This window comes from Peromyscus maniculatus, chromosome 16 (genome assembly GCF_049852395.1).
Source record: "Peromyscus maniculatus bairdii isolate BWxNUB_F1_BW_parent chromosome 16, HU_Pman_BW_mat_3.1, whole genome shotgun sequence".
In the NCBI taxonomy this organism is placed as follows: domain Eukaryota; kingdom Metazoa; phylum Chordata; class Mammalia; order Rodentia; family Cricetidae; genus Peromyscus; species Peromyscus maniculatus.
This window is the reverse complement of record NC_134867.1, coordinates 13415175-13430865: the sequence shown is the minus strand read 5'-3', so window position 1 is coordinate 13430865 and position 15691 is coordinate 13415175. Positions and strand designations below refer to the sequence as shown.

Genomic DNA, 15691 nt, shown 5'->3' with positions numbered 1-15691 from the left:
AAATGTTTAGAGGGGGAGGCATGATTAAATATGAAAGGATAGGTCCCAGAGCTGAAGGGCAGGAGATTTCCGATTGAAAGTGCGATGAATCAGAATTGCCAAAGCTCATCATCGGGTGTGGTGGTTAGTTCTTGTCAAGGACATAAACTAGAGCCACCAGGGAAGAGGGAACTTCAGATGGGAACTGCCTTCATCAGACTGGCCTGTGGGCATGTCTGTGGAGTCATTTACCTTTTAATTAGTGATTGCCGTGGGAGGGCCCAACTCACTCTGGGCAGCTCACCTGTGGGCGGGTAGGCCCGGGTTCTATGAGCAAGCAAGCGGAGTAGACCATGGAGAGCAAGCCCAGAGTGTCGCTCCTCAGGGTCTCTGCTCCAGTTCCTGCTGCCGGGTTCCTGCCTTGGTTGCCTTTGACGATGTAACATGTAAGCTAAATAAACCCTTTCTTCCTTCCTTCCTTCCCGAAACAGTGTTTTCTTATCACAGCAACAAAAAGCAAGCCAGAACAACTGGGGACAAGGAGAAAAATCCTACCAACTGCCCCAAAAAGGAAAACAGGAATCAAGTATCAAATCACTTACTCCCCACACACCCTTTCTTTGGGAAAAATACTTGACCCAAAGCAGAGTCAACGAGACAGAGACAGACATGGGATGCAGGAAACGAGAAATGGCCCCCGGAAAGGGAGGAGGTGCCCCCCAGGATGATGGTGAAGGGTGACGAGAAGAGCAGGACCAGGTACCCAGAGCTAGTGAGGGGACAGGACCTCTCTGGAGAGCTCTCCCGTGAGCTGAGTGATAGGATACCCATGTCTCCAAACACACAAAGAGGACTCGGATGGGTGGGGGCAGTTGGAGGTTGAAATGGAACTAATACAAAACTAAGAACACAAGACAGTTGTTATCAAGAAGGAAACACAAGCTGATACAGGCAAGATGAAGCAAGCATCGTTGGTCCTTATCAACTCAAGGGTCAGCCGTGAACGGGGTTGATATGATCATCGTCCAAAAGAGACCGTCTAAGCAAATGCCACGGCGCATCTATGTGGGAATAGTAGTAGGGCAGGAAGAGGGTGTGTCTGATGAATGGAGGCGGCGAGCACAAACAACGTGAGTCTGGGGAAGTCGGACAGGAAAGCCGCAGACAAGGTGGTCTGGGAGTCTAGAGTAAACAACAAAAGAAAAGCCGGGCGGTGGTGGCGCACACCTTTAATCCCAGCACTCAGGAGGCAGAGCCAGGTGGATCTCTGTGAGTTCAAGGCCAGCCTGGTCTACAGAGTGAGGTCCAGGACCCTGTCTCGAAAAACCAAAAAAAAAAGAAAGTGCCAGAAGAAACCCACAGGGTAAGGACAACAAAGAAGAAAAAAAACATCATTTTTAATGATTTTTGTTTGGTTGGGGTTTTTTGGTAACAAATATCCCTCTCTCTCTCTCTCTCCATATATATATAATTTACATTTTAAAGTACATCTACCTATGGGTGTGTGTATATATGTATGTATGAATATATAAAGTCCATATATATTAAAATATAAGTACATAATTTTATTATAAATAATTAAGACAAAAACAATACATAACTTTTTAAAACTCAAAAACTATGAAATATTGTTTAGTAAATTACTTTAATTCTTCTTTACTACAAAATCACAGGTATACCACAGAAGCATTTCACTAGATATTAAACATCTTATTTAAGCATGTAAAGGCATCTCACATTAAATTATTAGTACACTCGGGCCTACATGATAATATCCTTAGCAATACAAGTGCTGACTCCTAGTACTTGTGGCCAAATTCACGTCACCACACTGGTGGTGACAGCAAGTACTCACCAGCTCGAGTGGGCTGAGGCGGGTGCCAGAGATGGGCCTGGAGTCAGCTAACTCAAAGCTGGACGCATGAAGGCTGGCAGAAGAGAGGGTGCAGAGAGTTAGTTTGTGGGGGACTTCTGCTTCTAGTGTGTGCCAGCAAACTCTAGCTGGAACACAAGTAAAGGCCCTCAATGCAGAAGCACCCAGAAAAGGCAATTTAACCGGGTTCTGACACTCAGAACTGTCAATGGTTTTCCTGTTACTATTAGGAAGACTAAAAATACTGAAAAATGAGCTAGATATAGGGGTCCGTGCCACAACCCCAGTCATCAGAACGTGGAGGATAAGGAGCTCAAGACTAGCCTGAGTTATATGACAAGACATAGCCTCACATGAATTTTTAAATGATAAAAGAGGGGCAGAGATGCAACTCGGTTTACAGAACGCTCAGTCTGTGGGGTGCTCAGTCTGTGGGGTGCTCAGTCTGTAGAGTACTCAGTCTATAGAGTGCTCAGTCTATAGAGTACTCAGTCTGTAGAGTGCTCAGTCTATAGAGTACTCAGTCTGTAGAGTGCTCAGTCTATAGAGTACTTAGTCTGTAGAGTACTCAGTCTGTAGAGTACTCAGTCTGTAGAGTGCTCAGTCTATAGAGTACTCAGTCTATAGAGTACTCAGTCTATAGAGTACTCAGTCTGTGGGGTGCTTGTCCGGCATGCACAAAGCCTTGGGCTCATTTCTAGCACTACCTAAAACTGAATGTATGGCAGACGCTTGCAGTCCCAGCACTCAGAAGGTTGGGGCAGGTTGTAGGCATGCTAGTTACCTGAGGCTATGGCAGTCACTATTAACTACTTCATTTCAAAGTGAGTTTTTTTACCCAGTGTCTAGAATTAACTTTAGGAATCATGGTCAAAAGTCAAACTTTAAAAAAGAAATTGGAAAAAGCCGTGATCACGGGTATGTGGTGTCTGTAGTGGCCTCTTCGGGGCCCCGTTTTTCCCTTCTAAAAAAAAAAAAAAAAACAAAAAAAAAAATAAAAAAGAAATTGTCTTGAAAAAAAAAATCAAGATAATCCATCACACTACCATTGAAGAAAACTCCCATGATTCTATCAATAAACACACACACACACAGACACACAGACACACACAGACACAGACACACACACACACACACACACACACACACACACACACACACACGGAAAGGAGGGAACTTCTCTACCTTATAAGGAATATCCGCAAACACCCGACAGCTCACATCATGCTTTCTAAGAGGAACCTGAAGCTTCACCACTAAGATGAAGGTAAGGCAAGGATTTACCCATGCACAGCTGCTTTCCAACAGCTACTGAAGTCACAGTTAATTCAGGAAGACAGGGAAATAAAAGGCAGATAGATAGGAAATGAAGAAACAAAAGAACTTTGTTTGCAGAAAGCATTATCTTCTCTGTAGGAAAGAATACAGAACTGACAAAATCTAACACCACCACCCCCGCCCCTTGAGTGGATAATGGATTACAGCAGGGTTGCAGGATACAAGATTAATACAAGTCAGCTTCCTTACATGGACAGACAGGTAGAAACCGAGAGGAAAATGCAATATAATAAGTGCTTGGTTGTAAAGCCACCAAAACACGCATGACCTGTGAGGAAGTGGAAAGTCAACGGCAGGAACCAAAGGAGCATTAACTAGAGAGACAGCATTTTCATGGAAGGAACACAGAATACTGTTGCACTGTTAGTTTTCTTTATTGCAACATTATGTATAAAGGTTTTTTTAAGGTGTTACTTCCATCTTACACTAGAGATTCAATGCAATCTTAGAGTTAAACCCAGAAAGTTATTTGTATCAACAAACTGAATCTGAAGTGTATACGCAGAGGCAAAAGACCCAGAATAATCAACAGCAACACTACAGTAGACCCGGAATAATCAACAGCAACACTACAGTAGACCCGGAATAATCAACAGCAACACTAAACAGGAGCAAAGTTAGAAGACAGACACTGTCTGACTTCAGAACGAACCATAATGCCAGTAACAAGACAGTGTTATCATACTGGTGAAAGAAGCATCATCAGAAACAGACCTGCGAACACACAGTTAAATGACGACCACCAGAGGAGCCAAGCAATGCAGCTGCTCCTTGCTTTGATTGGACTTAGAGACCTAAAAGCTTCCTAAGTGGAAAGTTTTGTTAAGTCAAATGTACTTAGCACACCTCACCTACCTATGTCTATAGTGATATTTTATTTGTACTAAAATGTGATTTGTGTGTTAATAAATAAAGTTGCCTGGGGGTCAAAGCTATTAGAGCCATAGCAGAAGCTGGGCGGTGGTGGTGCACGCCTTTAATCCCAGCACTTGGTAGGCAGAGCTAGGTAGATCTCTGTGTGTTCAAGGATACAGCCAGCGTTGGAGACACACACCTTTAATCTCAATACCAACCAAAGAAGACCTGGAGGTCTGTACAGACAGGCAGTGACGAGGAGGTCAGGTGGTTGGGTTTACAACCAATGAGAAGGCAGAACAGAAGTCTATATAAAGACAAAAACATAGGAAGTAGGTCTCTTGGCTGAAGAGGCTAGCTGTAGCAGATGGGTAAGGCTTTTAGCTCTGATCTCTTGGCTTTCTTCTTTGCATTGGTTCTGTGTTTCTTATTTAATAAGACGGTTGGTTACATCTACATATGTCAGAGCTTGTCATGGTGGCGCACTACCAACTGAGTTGTTTACTCTCAGGATCCGGTGGCCAGTCGGAAGCTGCAGATTGCTACTGTTGCCCAGCATCGTAAGAGTGCATCCCACAGCATTGGCTAGCCCAGGAGAATACCAAAAGTCACGGCCTAGTTTCTCCTGAGTACCCAGCACTTCCAAAACATCATAAAGTGAACCATTGTTAAGTGAGTGACTTTCTGCGGTGCAGAAAGATAATCTTAGACACACACACACACACACACACACACACACACACACACACACACACACAACGGGGAGGCAGACTTCACACTCATCCCAGAAAAGAACTCAAATTCAATTTCAGACACAAATGTAAGACTCAAAATTATAAAACCTCTACAAGATAGCATAAAAGAAAGTCTGGGAAAATTGGGATAAGGTGATGACTTTTATTTACAGCAATGACGTCAGCACCAGGACAGAAAGCTTTTCAGCAAAACTATACCAAAATTAAAAACATCTGCTCCACAGAAGACAGTCAAGAGAATAAGAAGATAAGAAGTCCAAGTCTGGTAGGGAAAAAAAAAAAAAACTTGCAAAAGATGGATAAGATAAAAGACTGCTATCCAAGCTACTCAAAGAATTCTTAAATCTCAACAAGAACACAAACAACCCAATTTAGAAACTGGGCCGCAGACTTGAACAGATGCCTGACCAAAGAAGACACACAGATGGCGAGCGAGCGCATGAAAAGATGCTCTGCATCACGTCACTGGGGAAAGATGCAAATCAGCACAAGATACAGCCACACACCTACCGGAGAGTCAGGGTCCAGATCGCAGGGAACGCAACAGAACGGCAATGCTCACTTCATGCTGGGGAAGCACACAGGGGAGAGCCGCGGTGGAAGGGGCCGCTTGGTGCTTTCTTACAAACATATTGTCACCATCTGTCCCTGCCATGGGGTCCTTGGCAGCTACCCAAAGAATCTGGGAACTTGTACCTCCCTCAAAACATGCACGTGGAGGGTCAGAGCACTGATGGACACGGGCTGTGGAACCAGAACTTCCATTGGAAGTACTCAAGTGTGCGAATAGAGTGCAATCAAATGATGCAACTTTATTAGGTGCTAAAAAGCAATGAGCTACCAAGCCATGCAAAACCACCGAGGAAGCATCAATTCGAGTGGGTCGGAGAAAGCAGCCAATCAGAAAGGGCTCCATAGGCACGATGCCTGCTATTCGGCATCCTGGGAAATGCAGGACTTTAGAGACAGTAAAATGATCAATGATTGGCAGGTGTTAGGGCAGGGAAGGCTGGGTAGAGAAAATGTAATCTGGTGGCCTAAAGGTCTGTGTGTACACCAAAGCCAAGGGTCGGTACCTGAAGGAGGAGGGAGGTCTGTTTTCTGGGGTTCTTGATGAGGCGGGCCCAAACAGCTTCCTCTGGTCTTCCCGGGGTGTAAATGGTCTCTGGGTTCTAACCGATCTTAAGGCATTCCGCGCTTCATTTATGATTTCCGCACTAGTCTTCTGCTTGGACAGCAGAGGTCGATGAAAGGGATCCAGCTTTTCTAACTTCTGATCATTGGATGACAGCATCTTTCCTTTCAACTTAAAACGGTCTTCAGAGACACACCCTGCAAATACAGGATACAAGGAACACAGGCTATTTTTCAGCTGGTACATTAGAAAGAAACACACACATCCATAAACTAAGCTACACCTTTATACACACCCAAAAATGAACACAATGGGGGCTGGGGACGTGTCTCGGTGAATGGCTGCACAAGCTTGAGAACCCAAGTTCAAATCCCCAGAACCCGTTACAAAAGCTGGGAGTGCGGCGTGCGCGCGCCTGTTGCCCCAGTGCTGGAAGGCCCAGGCAAGCGACCCCAGGGGCTCTCTGGCCAGCCAGGCTCGCCCAACAGCAATCTCTAGGTTCAGTGAAAGACCCTATCTCAAAAAGTAGGGTGCAGAAATGATTGAGGAAGACAATTTCCTGTCAACTCCCTGGCTCCCACATGCCCTGAACAGGCAAGTGCACCTGCACATGCACGTGCCTATATGCATGTAACACACACACACACACACACACACACACACACACACACCTGCATGCACACTCACGCGCATGTACACACACACACACACACACACACACAAGGACTAAAACCAGGGCCTACTGCTACCAGTACTTTACTGAGCCTGAGCCCTGCCCCAGCCCCGCCCCACCCCAGCCCAGCCCCGCCCCACGCCCGCCCCAGCTCCAGTCCCACCCCTAGCCCTGCCCCAGCCCCGCCCCAGGCCAGTGCCAGCACCAGCACCAACCCTCACCTCATATCCATAAACCTACCTGAAAGCACTGGGAGTTCTGTTAAAAGTTTTAACTAAACTTTCCCCCTTCCCCACCACCCTCTATACAAAGGGCTTACATAGGTTAACCGGGAGACTGATGATGGGGCATCCTTCCAAACTGCAATTGTTTTCCAACAAACCCCCAAGAATGGCTCATTCTCTCCCATACTGTCCATTTTACTTTTGAATGAATCAATTCAAATCACCTTCAATTAAGATATTGCCCATGGTGTATAAATACCAAATATGAATATCTAGTATTCTTCTCCCAGCCTATCAAATACTTAAAGCCATGCAGCAGGGCCATGAGACAGCAGATCCTTCTCAAATGTCAACGTGACCCACAGCCTAATCCAACAATGGCCCAATGTGGTCCACAGAGACCAAGCTAGCTCAACAATGGTCCAGTGTGGCCCACAGAGACCAAACTAACCTGACAATGATCCAACATGGCCCACAGAGACCAACATAACCTGACAGTGGTCCAGTGTGGCCCACAGAGACCAACCTAAGCTGACAATGGTCCAGATTTTTAAAAACATATTCTAAGCAGTATTTGTTATCAAGGTATTCATTATTTTAATAAAACCTCTAATCCTAAAAGAAAAATAAACAAACAAAAACAACAAAAAAACTAATCCCAATCCTAAAAAATAAAAAATAAAAAAACCCAACCCTACACAAATGTACTTCCAGAGACAGAAGCCTATACATTATTCAGGCATCTTAGCCATCCAACTTTAGAACTTGAGGCTTCTACTAAAAAGAAAATGTTTTGTGACCCATGGAAGGAAACAGAAAAGATCCTATTTCCATAAGCAAGTGGTTCCTTAGACAGAGACATTGGCTACAGTATGACCCCTTCCACTGAACTCTTACACAACAACAGGAACGTTCAGTGAGGTCTACTGCACTCCACCCCACAAGTTTCTGAAAATACAAACACTGTCGTTCTCCACATACAAAACACCAGGTGTTTCACTAGGGCTGCCTGGGCAATTCTATTTTAGGAGGTTTTGTAATTCAGGATTTTGAGTTTAAACGAGGACTCCAGAATTTTATATACATATAAAATTTATATACATACATACATACATATATATATGCATATATACACACACATGCACACACACACACACACACACACACACACACACATATATATACACAACTATCAAAAGCTAAGGCAGGCCTAAGACATTATACTTCTAACACTTCCGACAAGGTTAGATTATCAATGACTTTCAATGGGATTTGTTTCAAAATATATAAAATGCTTTAGGTACACATACATCTGTCTACATTTATTTCTATTTCATGTATATTAATATATGCTTGTGTATATTTTTAATATATAAATTCAGCCTCACAATATACAACTTAAGTGGTCACGGCAGGTGTGTTGGCTTGACTTTGAAAGACTCTTTGAAAGTTTTGGGGTGCGGGACAATGGTGGAGTGTGTGCTTAAAACTCCAAAGGCCCTGATTCTGATCCCCAACACCCACAAAAGGAAACAAAAGCCATGGGCACTTGAAATCATGTGACTTAGAAGTTTCTATCCAGTAAAGAGGTTTCTTTCCAGACACTAATCAGGTTGTCTGTGCCTTCAGCCTAGCACAGCACTAATGAGTCCAGCAATGCCCCCAGGGAATCAGGTAAAACTAATAAAGATTCAACAGAGTGCTTAGGAAGTAATAAAGGCCCCTTGCTCTTGACCCACAGTCCTCTCTGGCTAGCTTTCAGTGTGCATTGAAAAGTACACTGAGCAACAGCGCAAGAACTCAGGCGATCTTCTAGAAGTTCTGTAAAATATTTGCATCTATAGGTAACTAGACTGACCAAATATCTGTGGGGGAAATGTAGGTAAAGGGGTAAAAAAACAAAACAAAACAAAAACAAAAAAACAAAAACAAACAGTGTCAGGGCGGGAGTGATTGATGGCTCAGCAGTTAAGAGCACTGGCTGCTCTTCCAGAGGACCTGGGTTCGGTTCCCAGCATCCACATGGTGGCTCACAGCTGTCTACAGCTCTAGTCCCAGGTTATCTAAGGGCATCTTCTGGCCTCCTTGGGCACTGCACGCACACGATGGACAGATATACATGCAGAAAAAAATCCATACACAGGAAAATAATAATTTTTACAATGTGTGTAAATGTTCACAACTTTCTCTGTCCCTCCCAAGTGCTGCTTTGTTATTTAGTAAGAATGGGTACAATAATAATATGACCTGTACCATTTATCTCTCCTTATTAATTAATTAATGTTAATTAATATTAATGTTAGCATATATTAGCTAAATCAAACTTAGAAATGTTTACTAGTATAGATAACCTGGTGACAATTGTGGTTCTTTTGGTAAAGAGGGTGTTTGGTTTGTTTTTTTTTTATAGTGGTTAAGTTACAGGTTATTATCAGTTAGTTTGTAAATTATCAGTGGGTTTAGTCAACTTGGAAAATAATTACTAAGAGTGTGAACATCTGTTTACAACAAAGCCTGCCAGAACCCTAACACAATCACCCTACAGAAATCTTAATTTTATGAAGCCTTCCCGCCAGTGGGAGCAGGTTCACTCTACCAGAGATAATCAACAGACACAAAGGCCGTGTGTTTCCTATGGGCAGAGGCCTCCACCTGGATCTCTGGGAAGACAGAGAACATTAAAACTCGGCCTTTGTGCCGGGCGTGGTGGCGCACGCCTTTAATCCCAGCACTCGGGAGGCAGAGGCAGGCGGATCTTTGTGAGTTCGAGGCCAGCCTGGGCTACCAAGTGAGCTCCAGGAAAGGCGCAAAGCTACACAGAGAAACCCTGTCTCGAAAAAACCAAAAAAAAAAAAAAAAAAAAAAAACTCGGCCTTTGTGCTAAGCAGGCTGGATCTCCAATGACAGTGAAGTGTTTACTTCAATAGCAAACAATGTGCTAGGTCCTCTTGAGAACATCATCTCAGCAAATCTGTGGCAATCCTACGAGGTAGATAAACTCAAAGCAATAGCGAGGGGAAATCAATGCCATATGTCCAGGACTGTTGGCCAAGCTATTACAGACCTGGATGGGTGGTTGGAGGCCATGTTTGGAAGCTGTGGGTTGCAACACTTCCCTATCAGTATAAAAACACTCCAACATTTTCCCTACAAGGGAAGCCTCCTCAGTACGCACCAGCTGAGTGTCAGCCTTACTTGTATCCAAACAATTTCAATATAAAGAAGGAATTGAGGGGGCAATGAAAATCGATATAAATGGCCATGTGACTGCCCAACCGGAAACGATTTCAGATTAGGAGAAGGCCTCTGGAGGTGGCAGCGCTAGGTTCCAGAAAATAGGCTGACTTTGAGGACCTGACAGTGGCCCTGGAGGAGAGAACCGTGAGTAAGCCAAGGAAGAGCATCGGGAGCATGCGCGGCCATGCATGACCATGCGTGGCCCAGCAGTGCTGCAAGCGTGAAGTCTGGATGGGGACCAGAGGGAGAGCGACATGTCAGGGAGAAACAAAACACAAGCTGATGCACAGACTGAAGATCTTCAAAGTTGATGTCACTCGGCAAGGGTGGGCAGGAGGAAGAAAAGAGAGGAAAGGAGACAAAACTGGGCAGTTTATATAACTCCGCCTCCCACTCTCCCCGAGAATCACCTCCTTAAGAACCCTTCCTGGGCATGCCTTTCCCACACCTTTACACTGAGTTTGGAGGCCTCTGCACAGACTCCATGAGGCCCCAAGTGTTAGAACTAGCCGCTCATCATCTGGTGTTGGTCCCTACCCTGGGACTCTGAACCCCAACCCTCCAGAGTGGCCCAACTGGAGACCACACATACTTGAGCTAAAAAATTCCCAGATGAAGACTACATGGCTTCTTTAACTGGAGATATCTGCTGTGGTAGATTATAAAAGTATATTGGACTTCATATTGACATCTGACTGTGAGTTCAAATAAAGCTCCCTCTCTCTTTCCTGTTGCCCAAAAGTATGGGACTGGACAAATGCTATGATCAGTGAGCCATGGACAGGCACCCTGAGATCCAGGAGCGACAGTGTCACCAAGGGAGAAATGAGATGAGAAGAGCAGAATGAACCTGCTCCCACTGGCAGGAAGGCTTCATAAAATTAAGATTTCTGTAGGGCGATTGTGTTAGGGTTCCGGCAGGCTTTGTTGTAAACAGATGTTCACACTCTTAGTAATTATTTTCCAAGTTGACTAAACCCACTGATAACTTACAACTTAACTGATAGTAACTTGTAACTTAACCACTGTAAAACAAAACAAAACAAAAACAAACAAAACATCCTCTTTACCAAAAGAACCACAGTTGTCACCAGTTTATTTGTACTAGTAAAGATTACTAAGTTTAATTTAGCTAATAATATGTTAGGGAACAGGGAGGTGAGAAGATGGGAAGAGGTCAGAGGCAGCACAGAATAGGCAGACCGACAGGGCTCAGAGAGAGGCCAGGGGCCCTTCCAGAAGAAACCAGGGGAGAGGAGAAGCCTGCAGAGAAGGAAGCTACATTCCGTCCTGCATCACACTGTCTTCAGTCTGTGGCAGCCAATGGGGCCGCGAGGGGATGGGCGGCGCCTGTAGCAAGTCTGAAGCAGTAACTGATGTTGTTGTTTTGGTGTGTACGGGCATTTTGCCTGTGAAAATGCCGATGCACCCCATGCATGCAGTGTCTGCAGAAGCCAGAAGACAACACTGCATTCCCTGGAACTGGATTTGCAAGTGCTTGTGAGCCACCATGTAGAGGCTGGGAATCAAACCCTGGTCCTCAGGAAGAGCAACCAGTGCTCTTAACCACTGAGCCATCTCTCCAGCTCCATGTGTTATTTTTAAAACAAAATATTTCTTATTAATGTGAAAGAAAGTCAAAGTCACTATTTACATGGTTTATACCTAATTATAAAAACTTACTCACATGGCAGCAATTGCAGTTCCTGGGAATCTGACGCCCTCTTCTGACCTCAGAGGGTACTGCATGCACACGGTGCACATACATACAAACAGGCAAACACTCATACACAATAAACAAGAATAAATACATCTTTAAAAAAAACCCTGTCATTACTTTTGCTACTAACAGCACCTGAACCAGACCTTTCATGCTAAGTATAGCATTACCCTACCAACACTACCAAAATCAGTGTTCGTGGGTGCACACTCCTTTCCCTGAAAACCAAGCACTCAGGACCTTTCCAGGACTGAATTACTTTGGTGTTAATATGAGCATCCAAAAAGGCACAAGAAAAGCGCTTGGATGTCAGAGCAAGTGTTTACGTCCTCTGCTGAGCCACAGCTCTGTGACCTGGGGCAGGGTGTTGAACATCTCCACGCTTGTGTCCTCTTCTGTAAAAAGCACGGATGGTGATGGCCTCTTACGGCAGTTTTTAGCATTGCGTGAGATGGCCCATATGCTTTAGCACAGGGCTTAGACCTTAGAAACATTAATAACTACTGTCCAAGTGCTATGTGATAAAGAGAAGCAGAAATTTTTTTCTTATGAATGAAAATATGCACTGATAAAGAGAATTTAAAAAACAATGAAATTTGTTTAGTGTTTTCATGTATATCGCAAATTTAAATTTTCAAGTAGAGAGTGCTGTCCTTGATAAAAACAGAAAGTTTTTTTTAATGGCTTTATTGAATGTCAGGTATAACAAACTAACACCAACTGTGAGTCAGAACCTTAGAGATTCACAAAATGGGATACAAATAGTGTGACTTGCTTTTATACCAAGCTAAAAGAATTTGAAGTTGGGATGGGATGTAAGAACCTGCTGTAATACTCATAGCATGGGTCATAAGAGGCACTCCAACACATATGATGTAATTAATATTGTTCCACTTGGACGCATCTGTTACCTAGAAAAGTTCAAGTTTGCGGTGTGTGACCTTGGCTACACAAAGCCCCTTAGTCTACCACTCTCTCATTCAACCAGTGTTACTGAGCTGCTGTTATTAAATACCAGGCGACTGACTAAACGCTCAGTATTTAAGAATCTAACACCCCTGCGGATCTGAGAGTATGCAGCAGTACCACTGGACACTATCGGGAACCGAAAAGAGAACAACAGCGGTGTGTGTGTGTGTTGGGGGGCGGGTGTCCTTGGTGAACCTGCGGGGGACTCCTCACCTCCCACGCGAAAAGCGGCTCTGTCACTCAGGGTAAAGCCCGCTCCTCCATCGGTCCAGGTTAGGGCCGAGCGTCGCAGCATCCTCACCTCTCTCTCCCGCCCTCCCGCGCCCTGGCTTTGCCCTGCTGACTAGCGTCTCCATGGTAACCGTACACAAACCACCTTCTGCTGCAGGCGGGGCGGTCAGCCTGCAGACCCTCGGCGCCGCCGCCGAGCGATGCGATGCGGGATGCGCTGGAGTTGGTGCTGAGAAGGAGACTCCGGGCTCAACTCTGAGCACCTGTGACGAGGGCTGGACACACAGACCCTCGCGGAGGGAGATCAGCTGGTCCTCCAAGGCAGCAGCGACAGAGAGGCGGGGCGGGGCGGGGCGGCCCGACGCCACTCTCCACCACCGAGCCTGCGCCAATCCCGCTGCGCCTGCGTAGCCGTGCCGAGGCGTGGCGAAGGCGGGTTTGGGCGTGCCCGCGGGAGGATACCCTCGGGAAAAAGGCATGGGTGGGTGGAGGAAGTTTTCTCTTACATTAACAGTGTCTTCAACCATGTTTGCATCTCCCCGTGAGATCTCCGAGCCTCCATTAAACAGCAGGCAGAGGAACAATTGAATGTTTGGAGGAAAGAGTCGGTTTCTGATTATGGATGTCAACATCTACCTGGAACCTGTTTCTTAACCCCTCCTCTCTTACTCATAAGGGAGGAGGGGGTTATCCTGTGTGTGTCTTGGGCTGTGACAAAATAAATATAAAGCGCTGTGAACGTAGCAACGGATGCTAACCTGTTAGATACTTTTAACTCCGTGCATTTGTGCAGCACTCAGCAATTTACAGAGCAACAGAACAGCGAGGGACCCGAGGTCAGATCAGGTGAGCACCAGAGCGATTATCGTGGAGGGTTGCTGTAGCCAATCACTACAGCCCAGGCCCAAAGGGGAGGGGAGGAGTCCCATGTTTATGTTTTTAGTTCAATTCTGTTGGCTCCTATACTGAATCATTAGGTGACTCTTGTGAGATCCAAGCCAGGCAAAAGCTCTAGGTTCACACAATGGTTTATAAATATAGGGGTTATCAGACCAAGTGTTGTCAACACTGGAACAGTGCCATATCCCATGGTACCAAGCATCTTGTAGAGAATGACTAAATTGCATCTATTTTGCACACATATTACGTTTGATGAGAAATGACACCCGGTACTAAAGAAGGGAAAGGTTTTCCAAGGGCTTAACAAGATTTCCCATATCGCGGACACTGAAAACTCAGTGGTTGATTAAGTTTAGGACCCCAAACGAAATATTCATGTTCGTTGGGATTGAAATCCCCAACAGTGATTCAACAGGGTCTGTCCTATGAAGTCCCATTTACTAGTGACCAGACTCCTTTATGCCAAAGGACATTGCCTGTTGCATAGAAAGCCATAACTAGTGTTTTGATTTCACAGTTTGTGGTCTCTTGGCGGTCTTTCAAAATACAGTGATGTTTATCTGACCCTAGGAGGAGAGTTAGGTAGTGCTTTCTAATTTTTCTGCTATTAAATGACTGGTAATCTGATATTAACTCAACCTCAACGTCGTTCTAAATGATGTCTGGTGAAAAACATCAAATGTACCAAACTACAATAGCCAATAGAAATTCACTTTTCAGCTCTCTAACCCTCACCCCACATTTGGGGTCTACAGTGAGCCTTCCCAAAAGTTGCAATAAGTTGACTAACTAAAAAGTATCATCTCCAAGCTAGGCAGTGGTGGCGCACACCTTTGATCTCAGCATTCAGGAGGCAAAGGCAGGCAGATCTCTTGAGTTCAAGGCCAGCCTGGTCTACAGAGCAAGTTCCAGGACAGCAAAAGCTACACAGAGAAATCCTGTCTTGAAAAACAAAAACAAACAAAATTATCATTGCTATTGAAGCATCAGCTTAAAAACCTGTAAATCAGACATGGCCTCAGGCCTATAATGCCAGCACTCAGGAAGTTTAGGCAGGAGGATTACCACAAATTCAAAACTAGCCTGGGCTACAGCATAGGACCTTTTATCAAAGACAAAAGACAAAGCAAATAAACCAACAAAAGCAAACTGGTTATATCAATAATTGTTAGCTACAGTCTTGTGTCTAGGTTGTTGGTCCAAACTAGACCTTGTAGGCATACCATTGAAATATGAAGCTAGTCAACCTAGTAGGCCAGATATCAGTCAAGCAAGTTAGAATAACTGAAAAGAATAACAAAGACAGAATTATAGGGAACAATTACCTGAAGAAATAATGCTATATAGCTTATGTTACTGTAAATCAGTGTATGGGAGAATATTTAGGCTACCACAGTAGGGTCCTATGTGGCTGATATGGCTGCTCCTCCAGGTATCTGGTGGCTTTTAAACAAGATTAGCCGGGCGGTGGTGGCACACGCCTTTAATCCCAGCACTTGGGAGGCAGAGGCAGGCGGAGCTCTGTGAGTTCGAGGCCAGCCTGGTCTACAGAGAGAGAGATCCAGGAAAAGCGCAAAGCTCCACAGAGAAACCCTGTCTCGAAAAACCAAAAAAAAAAAAAAAAAAAAAAAAAAAAAAAAAAGATTCTACATAGATGACTTTTGTAAAAAGGATGGCTTCAAAGCTACCGATATGTTTTATAGACCTTAAAGAGAAATGATTAGGCATATGACATTTATAGAGTACTTTATAGTTTCCAAATTGACTTCCTTTGGAACATTTCATTCTGTTGTCTTATTTAG

The 15691-nt window shown here is 44.6% G+C and overlaps 1 protein-coding gene across 4 annotated transcripts in view; it reads right to left on the bottom strand.

Moving 5' to 3' along the window:
• The window catches only part of Armc2 (armadillo repeat containing 2), a 125851-nt gene extending 110366 nt beyond the window's left edge, over positions 1–15485 (bottom strand). For 2 of the 4 annotated variants that reach the window (XM_042262010.2, XM_076552386.1), the window contains exons 1-3: positions 13135–15485; positions 5877–6132; positions 1835–1907 (exon numbers count right to left, since the gene is read on the bottom strand). In XM_042262010.2, coding sequence (XP_042117944.2) covers positions 1835–1907; positions 5877–6132; positions 13135–13621 — 816 coding nt within the window. In that variant the 5' untranslated portion in view covers positions 13622–15485. Of the gene's footprint in view, positions 1–1834; positions 1908–5876; positions 6133–12971 lie in introns of all 4 variants that reach the window. The other 2 variants (XM_042262008.2, XM_042262009.2) reach the window with 2 other exon arrangements.
• Positions 15486–15691: the final 206 nt, after the last annotated feature.